Source organism: Nannospalax galili, unplaced genomic scaffold, assembly GCF_000622305.1.
Source record: "Nannospalax galili isolate Female #2095 unplaced genomic scaffold, S.galili_v1.0 scaffold559, whole genome shotgun sequence".
NCBI lineage: Eukaryota > Metazoa > Chordata > Mammalia > Rodentia > Spalacidae > Nannospalax > Nannospalax galili.
This window is the reverse complement of record NW_008343479.1, coordinates 1150230-1162394: the sequence shown is the minus strand read 5'-3', so window position 1 is coordinate 1162394 and position 12165 is coordinate 1150230. Positions and strand designations below refer to the sequence as shown.

At 39.0% G+C, this 12165-nt stretch overlaps 1 protein-coding gene across 10 annotated transcripts in view; it reads right to left on the bottom strand.

The window, feature by feature from the left end:
- Lpp (LIM domain containing preferred translocation partner in lipoma) overlaps positions 1–12165 on the bottom strand; it is a 684300-nt gene that overhangs the window by 336703 nt on the left and 335432 nt on the right. For all 10 annotated transcript variants that reach the window (XM_029566751.1, XM_017799795.2, XM_029566752.1 and 7 more), the window contains one exon: positions 7981–8106. In XM_029566751.1, the coding sequence (XP_029422611.1) occupies positions 7981–8106 (126 nt within the window). The remainder of the gene's footprint in view (positions 1–7980; positions 8107–12165) is intronic.

Here is a 12165-nt window from a genome sequence, read left to right as displayed (position 1 = left end):
TGGTTACACTTAGGTTGCCCTTGCAAAACAATCATTCATCTGGGATATAGATTTTTATGGCAAAATTACACATTATTATAGAAAAGCCAGAAAGCAGATATAACTATATAAAGCATAACTCCAGGTCAAATGAAAAGAAAATCTGTAGCATATTTCTAAGGGGAAGAGGTCTAGATTTGATGACAACTTCAATTTGTTTATCAATCAAATAGAAATTTGGATGTTTCTTTTTCTGTCAAGAGACAAATGATATTCTTTCCTCAGTGTCTTCATAGTTTAGTATTACTACATTCATTTTTCTGGTATTCAAACTTAAGGGATTTTATAAGTTATATTGCCTCAATAATGTCTATTCTACAAGGTAAAATGTCTACAGATTTTCTTTTCATTTCAGTAATTTGTGATACAATATAATGAAACTCAGTTCAATTTCCTTCCAAGACCTTGAACCTGAACACTACTGCATGGTTTACATGAACACTTGAGTATGGGCCCAGATGCCAGAGCGGGAAGATAAATTCCAAAACAAACGAAAGTCTTCATGTTCATTTATATATAAAAACTGCAACTAACACTGTGATGCAGCACTGAATCAACAGTATGATATGGCCAAGTTTATCTTTCATTTCAATACAATTTCAACTCATAGTCTACAAGGAAATAAGTATATTCAAATGACAAATCATAACAAATTAAATTTCCATAATGGAAGTTAATATAGCCACTGAAAGAAGTCATTTGATTTCCTTGGTAATTTTCCTACAGTGTGAATATAACTTTAGCAGTTAAACCCTAAAGTGATATTTCTTGTAGAGGGTCAACTAGCTACTCACTGTGCCTAATAATGATATGCAAGGTTGGTGATTAAACACCTACAATCCTCTGTCTATAGACGCCATCACCGTCATCCCTGTATTTTACTTTGGCCATAAACCAAATAAAGAAATGGGTCTCAAAGGGACAAAGCAGTGACCATAGACAATCTTAGATACAGCTTTTTCTCTTTAAAACATGATGCTGTTGCTATGCATTTCCCATGACTATGTCTAATAAACTACCAAAATAGATATTTAAACAGTGGGAGAGGAGGTAAGAAATAGAGAAACCAGTCCTGACAAGAACACTCTTTAATTTTGCAAATGTGATGTGTGCTTCTGCATGGACATAGGGCTAATTATTCCACTAAGATGCTGTTATAAAATAGAAACACTCAAGGGGTAGCTTTGTCTATTTCTTTTAAAACCAATGACTGGATTCAGTGATTCAGTGTAATGGAACTCAATCATTCCGGGCCAAGGACTCATCAAGGTCCAAACAAACAAATCATAGTTAAAGGCTACTTCTACAACCACAGCTGAGTTGCCACAGATGCCACCCCAACTCCCAGGCTTCAGTAGAGAATGTTCCACAGCATTCTCCAGCAGCTACCTGCTTCCACCCAGCCCTGTCACTGTGAGAGCTAATACCCAGAGCAGACTGCTACACCAGGGTATGTAAAATAGATGTTTTTGAGTAAAAAATTTTGTAGGGGAGCAATGCAAGATAGATTTTGGGAGCTAAATTTCTGTTCTAAAAGTGTTATATCTCATGGCATTCACAATGAAGTATAAAAGCTAAGTTGGAAATGACATAAACATAAACATTGTCTCTTTTAAAAGAAAGAAGAGGTATGAATGTTATAGAGATGCAATTATATGCAATCTAAAAATTAATTGCCCGTCATCAAACCCATGGCATGCAACTCTGAGTCAGCTAACCGCTTGTCCGCCTCCACCTCATTGTTATTTAACTGTTGAGGTCTTCTGGCAGGTACAAACTAGTTCAAAATAACCAAGATCTTCTAAACATGGGCATTAGGTCTTTTCTACTTCCAAAAGGTTATTTTTTGACATTTTATTTCACTGTATTTTAGTTAATATCTTCCACATGAGGTTTCTCAAGTATTTCAGCTTTTACCATATTTTCAAGGGCTATAAGCAGACAACATAGCTATCTAGACAAATCTACTTCTCAACAAATCATGGGGTACTCCTATATATTTCACAAGAAAATACAGGAAGAGGACTATGACATTATCTCTATCAATTCTCCCTTCAGCAGAGAATACCAAGTTCTTCTCTCAAGTCTCAATAAACTAGCAACCATCCCCCTCAAAACCAGTCAAATCCTTTGTCTTCAGGGACAGTATGTCTCATCACACAACATCAGCATGCTGCCGCTTTAGTTCCCAGTGGCCAGCCAGCATGTTTGGGTTGCAATGAATATGAGAAATATTAAACATTTAATTACTAATAAATCCCACCTGCTGCTGTACATGGCTTTTGCAAGCTAGAACATGGAGCACAAGAGAATAGAAGTTTCCTGGCACCACAAGACTCTACCCTGATTACTTCATTCAAGCCCTTGGGGCACATGAATTCCTAATAAAAATCCTTCAATACAATGTGTACATCCCTGAAATGATTTCTCAGGTTGCCTCCTAGACTACTGCTCTATGAAAGGAGGAACCCAGTGTGGGAGGACTCAGGTTGCAATTATAGCCATATCCATATGATCATGCAGCAGTTAAGTACTCAGTTACCAAATAGACTAAGAAGTTTCAGTAATTTTATGTGCTTAAAATGATGATGAAATTTCTCAAACAGGATAAGTGGTCTTCAGAAAGAATCTGCTCAAACTTCAAAAACTTGCATCTTAAAGCAAACTCCAGACACACACTAATAACCCCAAATACAGTACTAAAAAAAGAATCCCAGACTGGTGACAGAGACCAATTCATTTCAATGGTGTTATTTCTGCAAATGTAACCCATGGAACTAAAAAGACAGTGCTCTTCTGGTTGGCAATCTTGGAGGCAATGCTACCAAAAACAGACCCACTGTTACCTTACCCACGACAGGCTCTCCAATTGTTTTTTTCCTATTAGCCAAAGAGGGAAAACCTCACTTGTTTTCTCTATGTGTACACTGACATAGACCCTTGCTTTAACATCAAATGTTTCCCCATATATCAACCAAATCTCTAATAATGGGTGAATATTGTACAATTCAATTCAATTCTGACACTAGAAACCTGGAATCACCACAGACCCCACAGTCCCACAGGCTGCATACATTTTACAGATCAACTACAAGGACTGATCGACCAGGTTACTCAGATTTCTGCATGACTTGGCTCCAACTTGGGAGTGCTAGCAAATTAAAAGTTTTGATTATCTGCGAGAATGGTTCATGGTATTCAAGGAAACACTTCCTTGCACTCACCAGTGAATTATGAAGGGTATGATAAAGATGAACAACTTACATGAAGAGGCTTTACAGGAACAGGTTTGGAAAGGCCCCAAGATCAGAAGTGTCTGTCCATGTGTAGTGAGGAAAGCTACCCTCCTCGAAAATTATAAGTTCACTGACAAAGAAGCTACCTCAACTTCTGGAATTTCTATAGCCTTCATCACACAAGCATGACCAAGTCAATTCCATTCAATTTCCCATCTAAGAGATTGGAAAATGGAGCTGAATATCCAAGCCTTCTAATCACAGCTTGGTCTTTTCAATAACCCCCATCCAGACACTCATCATGGGTCACCTCATTAGGATAAAAGGTACTGGTACTGATGAGGATATTTCACAGAGATTAGGAGCTGTGGGTTAGGAACTAGAGTCAAAGAGAAAATAATATATAAGCAAAAGATGTTTCTCTACCCTTATTACTCATCACTTTTTAAATTATAAGGGTGTCAGGAGCACTATGTCAGATGAGATCTTGGATATATATATATATTTCTCTCTCTCTCTCTTTGCATTTGTGCAATATCATTAGTCTAAACGACAGCAGTGAAATACCATTTAATCTTTTCAAAAACAACATGATTGAAAATTTACTACTGGGACCAGAAAGATGCATCAGCAGTTAAGAGCACTTGTTGTTCTTCCAGGCAACCCGAGTTCAGTTCCAAGCACTCACATCAGGGAGCTCACAACCACCTGCTAACATCATTTGCAAGGTGTCCAACATCCTCTTCTGGATTCCATGGGGCACGGGCATAGGTAGCATTCACTAATAGAGACACACATAAATTAACATAATAAAAATAAATCTTAAAGATGTAAAAGTTACTAAATTGCTATTTAATGTAAAATATTAATAAAAGAAAAACTTCAGCCAAGTCACCTGGATAGCATTCCTAACCCTAATAAACTCATTGTGAGGAAGAAAAGAAAGTTTTATACTAGGAATTCCAAGAGTACCACTCTAGCCCTTACTCTGTCAAGAGAAGGAAAAAACAATCATAAGTTCACAGTTGACCCTCGTTGTTTAAGAAAATAGTATTTGGGTGTGACCTCCAGAGTGGTTCTACCAAAGTCTGAGCTGTAAAGGTACTCACAAAGGACACCCAATGAATGGGATTTAAGTAATGCAAGGACAGCATGTTATCATAAGTCTTCTGTTTACCTTTGAAGTGCTTTTTAAGTACATCTAATCCTTTGTTAGACTTCCAAGACACATTTTAAAGAAAGTACCATTTGGGAATGAAGTAATGGCAAAACTAATGGAACCATAGTTGCCGTCTGCAATCAACACAGAGAAGTACTCGGCAAGGTTCAGGAAAAATAAAAAGAATCACTCACTCAGCCTGCCACTAAATAAGCCCTTTAGAGCAATGATCTTTCCCTGTCTTGACAAAATCTTTCTTTCTGTACGTGAGGAATTTTGCTCCATGTTCCATAAGGCCTGCAGTTCTGATACTCCATGGTGTACGGTCATCATGGATGTGCAGTTCACCTATAACCATCTTTAAACTCCTCATGGCCGCCATTCTAGAACAGTTCCCTAATGCATAGCATGTTTTAATTTCAAACACTGAGATGCTTAATTCTATTCCTCCATGTAACGGCATGGATATACATTTATACAGAAACACTGCTTCTCTTCCCATTAAATGCTCTTTACTACAACGGTCTGGGATAGCAAGAGAGCTACTTCAACCTAAGCTTGTTTGAATTTTTAATCTATCATTATTTTTATACTTCATGTACTTTTTGTTGCTGTTAGACTAACTAATGCTTGAAACATGACATTCACTTTCAGCAATCCTGTAATTGCTCATCCCTAACATTCTTGCATCTTGAATTCAATGTCCTTCCCAGAACACAGGCTGCAGAGAGATAACCTCTGTGCTGTGTGGGCTTCCCTGACGCTAAAAGGCAAGAGGTATTATGATGACATTCCTGTTTTGATCTGTTTTAATCTCGGAAGAAATCTGCATTGTGAGGTACATGGCAATATAGAGAACACACTGAGGTGTTTCCTTCATACACTGGCGAGTACTATGTGCTTATCTGTTCTAAAAGATTAGGAAATCTCTAGAGCAAGGACATATTAACACATATCCTTATATTTCCAACATCTAATCTATGTCATGTTAAGACATGAATGGATGAATAGGTAAACTGAGCCACATTGTCCAAATAGGCACAAGGATAAATAAACAGAACTAACATTTGGAAATCTGAAGGTTTGGGGGGCGGTATTTCCTTGAAAAGAGGAGGAGGAAATGCTTCCTCAGCATCTATTGTCAGGTGTCAGACACTTTGAATCATTATGTGGATGGAGCTCCCTGGGACCCCTTGATGTGCAGACATTGCACACATGCATCATTTTCCCCAGATTCATGAGTCAAAGTATTTTACAAAGGTGATTCAGAGACAGATTGGGGAAAACACATATCACACACTTGATGAGTGAGGAATCACAGACCTAGTACCCTACTCTAGATGGTCAGGTGACTCACGAGGTCTTGGATTTGAAATTTGCTTTGGCTTAGAAATAGAAGACATCAAAGTTAGATATGAAAGTCTACTCTTCCAGGACTTCTCAAGCACCTTTTAATTACAGCACAACACAGTCTACAGCAGACACCCTCTTCTCTTGGCACATATTTTAATATTTAAAGTGTGTGATTATTGTTCTCACAGCATATAATTATGTTAGCCAATAAATACTAACACATCTAATTCAGTTCCACCAGAGTGAAGATAATTCAGAAGGATGAGTTATAGCTCCTAATTAACTCTTGCTTTCCTAAATTAGAATAATTTAAACGACTAGAAAGGATGAACCTTAGTCGATTTCTGAATGTCAGAAGCACACTGAAAATACATTTTATACTAATGTGAACTTATTTAACTTAAAGTTCATCCTAATTATTTTTTAATCTCATGTTTTGCCTTTTGTGGGAAAAGCATTCTTAGGGGCTGATATCACTTATATGATCAATTTTATATTTTTTTCCACAATATTAAAAATAAATAAAGCCTGAAGTCCCCTTGCTTTCCTAAATTAGAATAATTTAAACGACTAGAAAGGATGAACCTTAGTCGATTTCTGAATGTCAGAAGCACACTGAAAATACATTTTATACTAATGTGAACTTATTTAACTTAAAGTTCATCCTAATTATTTTTTAATCTCATGTTTTGCCTTTTGTGGGAAAAGCATTCTTAGGGGCTGATATCACTTATATGATCAATTTTATATTTTTTTCCACAATATTAAAAATAAATAAAGCCTGAAGTCCCTAATCCGGTTTTAGAACTTAAGATCTAGCACAGGTCTAAACAGAAGATCCTGCTGTACTCACACTGGAGTTTCTTGGCCACTTATTGGTTTTCCTATCCATGAAATAAGCTTACTACTTGTGTCTCAGAGGTGAGCTGTCTACACCTCACTTAAGTGAGAAGATAGGAGAAAGTGCTTCACAATCTCTAAACTGCTGTCCACATGCCAGTGATTATGAGCTTGTGTGCCCAGTAAGACTGTTCAAACAGTATCATCATTGCAGAATAAACCCATTAACATGGAGTGGTTTATATGGAAGGCATGTGTAGACACAGACCTAACGAATGAAAGTTATACCAAGAAGAAACCTTGCAGCACAGTCTTCTCCACATACATTAGGTTATAAGCTGTGAGAGGCAGAAAGTGGCTGGGTCTAGTGCCAGTGAGGGGTCTTGCTCTCCCCAGAAACTAGTCAGGAGGCATTTGTTGGGTTGGTTGGAATTATACACTGCTGAGATCAGGTAATAATAAAGCATTATATGCTAGAGAACACTTCTGGGAGATGAGCCCACTGCTCTGCATCTTTCCAGAGTTGGTCTTGTTCGCTACACTTCTTTTCAGAATGAAATTTTTCTTCCCCCGCTTGAGGCCCTTCAAGAATTCTCCACCCTCTGTAAATGACAAGCTAAAAATGACAGGCATAGAAACTTGTCCACAACATCAAAGTTACACCAAGACATTGGTGGTTCCCTCCAGTGCCCCAGAACTTGCAGTTTTCTAAATACAGTGTGGACCGTCCTGGCCAGAGTCTCAGGCTGTGCTCTCCATTGTCTCCAGCAACAGAATTCCATCCATTTTTCTGGCTGAATTCATACGTAGTCTGAGAAGAATTTCCAGATTCTCAACAATATACCACTCTACCACTCCCTTCCTATGCCTCAACCATATCAGCCAGATTGTCTTATATAATATCAAAAACTATCCAAACATGGCCACTGAGTCTTAGGATTCTCCTAACCATCTAGCTAACTAGCACATGCTGATATCAAATAAAAAGACACCTTGTACCTAGTGTGGTGGCACATGCCTATAACCAGAGCACTTGGGAGATAGAGGCAGGAGGATTATGAGTTCAAGCCTAGCTCAGGCTACCTGGTGAGACTTAATCAAAACAATGAGAGAGGGAGGGAGGGAGGGAGGGAAGGAGGGAAGGAGGGAAGGAGGGATTCCAAGGGAGGGAAGAAGGGAGGGAGGGAGGGAGGGAGGGAAGGAGGGAAGGAGGGAAGGAGGGAAAGGGGCACCTTAGGCCACTGACTCCAAGAAGAGAAAAGAACAATCAAAGGACTCTAAGAAGCATCTTGATTTTCCAGAGTGCGTTATCTGTGGCTGGCCACGTGGATCGATTCTATGGGTAGCACCAACCTGCTGGGGCCGAGGCTTGTAGGGGGAACTGCACTCCAGGTCAGCTAAGATACTGGTCAAGGAGTCGATCTCGGCATCCAGGCTGGAGCGTCTCTCTTCCAGGGTCTTGCCTCCGGGATTTCCTTGCTAAAAAACAACATGCATGTTAAAAACTAAATACATTTCTATGGATGACATTATGAGTTCAAGTTTCTCATGCTATAATTTTCTCTTTTCCACATTTTCCTGCATGTCATTTTTTAAAGCTTTTGTCAAATCATAATGAGGTAGGTAGGAAGAGAGTTAGCGCTTTTTGACAGATAAGAAAACAGAATAACTTGAAGTGCTTTTTTTCTGAACTCATATATTTGTTTAGACAATTATGATGAATATATAAGGAAAAGAAATCAATGTTCTCATCCCTGCACTTCAGCAGCAGAACCTCCTGAGGCACTTGCATTCAGAAACCACTGGACAGAAGATGGTGCTATGCTGGAGCAGCACTGGGTAAGGAAAGGAAACTGAGTTCTAAAAGAAACATCAGCACTTGGCACCATGAAGCATGAAAGTGCTTGAGAGCCTGGAGTCAGTGGTTTTGAGATACCGATGTGTGAGAGAGGCCCAAGTAAGGCATGGAAAACATGAAGTAGAAGGAGGCCACCCAGGGTTCTAGTCAGGGAGCCCCAAAGGAAGCAGGTATGGTGAGTGTGGGTGAGGAAGCTGGAAAACTATGACTCCTTATGCCAATGCTCCCTGCTACCTACACTCAGAAATAATGAGAGGAGAGAGAAATAGCATGGCCATAGGCCATTTCCAGGAACTCTGAGCAGATGGGAAAACAAGCAAACAGTTTGCCTACAGCTCAAAACAAGGAGATGTATACAAGGCCCTAGTATTAGAAAAGTGAGGCATTAAATGGTACAAACTTTGAAGCTAATCTGTCCTTTTAGAGAGCATGTGCAGTCACACATAAAGCAGGATGATATAACCTATTAGCACCAGAAGTTCCTTATTAGTACTTTGCCTACTTTTCCTGAGTTTTAGAACTTATTTAATGTTGTCTGTGCTCAGGCAACATTAATCAGGTCTGATGTACTGATCAGCCCTATGTAAATTCAGCCGAAATGAGTTAAGTCCCCATGTGCCTGGATCTACACCAGACACACTGATGATATCAGTTACCTATGAAGCTGTGGCTCAGCCCCCTAAGGGGCAAACCTACATCACTACTTTCTTCCGTGTTTGTGAGCCCTCTTTAAACATGGGTACCTTTCGTCAAGTCATCTAGTTTCATGATTTTCTCACTTTGGATACTCTGCTATGAACACACCACGTTATTCTGTTCCCCTCAACCTGTTCTATTTGCTTTTCTAATCATAACGATCATAATCTCAGTCCTGGATTTTATGAGAAGGATGGTCCTTCTCATGCCTAGAATAATGTTTCATGAAGGTAAGGATACTTGTGGTCCCTCTGTTTCCCCTCAGTCTTGCTCAGGGCCAGACTTATGGTAAGTGTTCCATAGGCATTTAAAAAATTATTAATGAATAATGACTCTGTAATAATAGTGAACAATAATGCTCATGATCTTTTTCATATCAACCTCTTTTGGATGAGGTAACAATGATGTAGAACAGAAAGCAGTGAATGCACTAATGTAGAGCCTAAAGTGGAAATCAAAAGGGTTCAGTGCATGTGTATGTGTGTATGTGCATCCAAAATGTGCATGTGGGCATCAGGCTGGGTAGCCCAGATTTTAAGGTTGTGTTTGTGAAACTGAAAGATTCCCCTCAGAACCCTTCCTAAGCCTAAATTGGAAAGATGGCTGTGTGATTGGTAGGATGTGCTTTTCTCAGAATCTGAGTTTCCAGTGTTACTAAATTTTACTTTATTTTGTGTAATTTATTGTTGTGTATTTGTGCGAGATAGAAAGAGATATATACACGAGACAAATGTGTGTGGGTGCATGCGGGCCCTGGCATGCAAGTTGAGATCAGAGGATAACCTTGTAGAGTTGGTTCTCTTTTCCCACTGTTTTTGAGTTATGTGGATTGAACCCAGGTCATAAGGCTTGCAAGGCAAAAACTTTTACCTACTAAACCATCTTGCCAGCTCTATCACTAAACTTTTAAGGATATTAATTTTTGTTTAGATGCTTTCAAGATGATAAGTCTATCAGAGGAGATTTCATCTTTACTCTCAAATAAATTAATATCAACAACTAAAATTATAATGAGTTGTTTAACTTTTGAAATGCCTGGAGAGCAGTTTGAGTGACAGGTAATGGTACCACACAGAAAAGCTTTGTAGAACCAAGTGAACTATACTTTCTTATATGTGGACCTAGAAATTACTGTGAGCAGAAATGTAAGTGCATTTATATATACTTATAGATGGCACAGTAAATCAGCAAGGACATTACAGTGGAGCCTTTTAAATTCTTCCTTATGCCATAGTTTCTTCATCTGGAAAGTGAAAAGAACACCTCCCACCCTACCCCAGCCAGAAGAATGTTACAAAATTCAGATAAGAAACTGGATGGGAACATACTTTGTAAATTGTAAAGTGCTATAATTATGATGATTTTCATAAATAGCATTAATTACAGCAACCAGTAACTATAAATTAATAGTTATAATATCGCTATTGTTAATTATTCTTCTTCTTGAGGTAAGCATCACTCATTAAGTGTTCCCTTAGGGTACCAGCAAGAGACAGGATATAATCAGGTCTTCAACTTCTACACTTTACTGAAACAGAAAGCACACCAACGGCCTATGCCCTAAGTCGCTGAGATTTCTAACCACAGAGACTCGAGAGTCACAATTTATCCTGAGCTATACAATGAAACAAGCAATTATGGAGTGCAACCAGCCCAAGCTTGTGAGACTTCAACTGACTCCCAGCCTTCTACTCTCTCCCTCTAAAATGCTCCTTGTTTCCAGTTTCTCAGATTAGGCTGGTGCAATTTATTAAGTTCTGACCATATTGTGGGGATTTTACAGCTGCCTCATGACCTTATGATAATGGCTTTGTGTCCACATCTTAATCCCCATGATGAACAATTGGACTTTTTCTCCCTCCCAAGTGTCTCTTTTATATCTTGGTTCAAGACCTGAAGTTTTGCCCAAATTCTCACAGAAACCCTTTGGTCAATACTGTCATCTACTCTGGAATCATGAACTATCTTGCTATTCAAAACCAGCCCTATAACCAGTCAACACAACCCCACAGTCTTACCAGGATGTCTCTTACTACCACACTCTCAGTGTAGTTCTGCCTATCATCTGATGGTTAAATAGCTTGCCAGAGGCCAGGTAACAACTAGAAAGAGTCTCCTGACTCTTTGCCTAACGTTTGTTCTAGATATCACAAACTCTAATCAAGAGGTCATTATAGTAGTAACAATTCTCATACTCTGAAGTCATAACTAAAAGGCTCCAATTTTCTTAATATGATTTCTATGAGAAACAATGCCTGTGACATAAAGCTTGCATGTGGGTCATTTATTAGGGGACTCAATCCTCAGCAATGGTGCTGAGGGAAAACAAAACCTGTGCACAGGAGAGACAGACAATTCAAAAGGTTAGGCTGAGCTTGTCAGCAATATGGGCAATGTTGATTCCATCCTCTTTGGATCCTGCTGATGAATTCTGTAAAATATTCCTCAGGTTTTCGTACCTGAAGGAAGGAAGATAAGCTAGCTGTTCTCAAGCTCCTGTTTGCTACTGGTTTTATAATTGGTATGGAATTTTAAACTTCCCCATGCCTGCCCCAAGAAAGTGAGGGCAAAGACTGCAGCTAAAGAGGCATGCCACCAGGTCATACCCACGCAGAGCTGGTCACTGTAGCAATGTCTTGGACACAAAATGAGGTGGGACGATGAGGACTGGGGTTCAAAAAGTATACTAAGTCTGCAGTCCCAAAGACTAAACCATACAGAAGATACTATTTGCCGTAAGACAAATCTCATTCCTACCACAAATACAGATGTATAAAAAGCTCAACAAACTACATTTGATGCTTAATATGAAATTTTAAAAAATCACGATTGTCAGCACCACTAGCACAATTACAAGAAGGTTAACCCACACATAAGTCCATGAGACTAGAATACAAAACATAGGCCTCAAACTGAAATTCATAGCATGTGAGAGGAAGTCAGACCATACCAAAAGGCAGACTGAGATGACTGTACTTTATCCC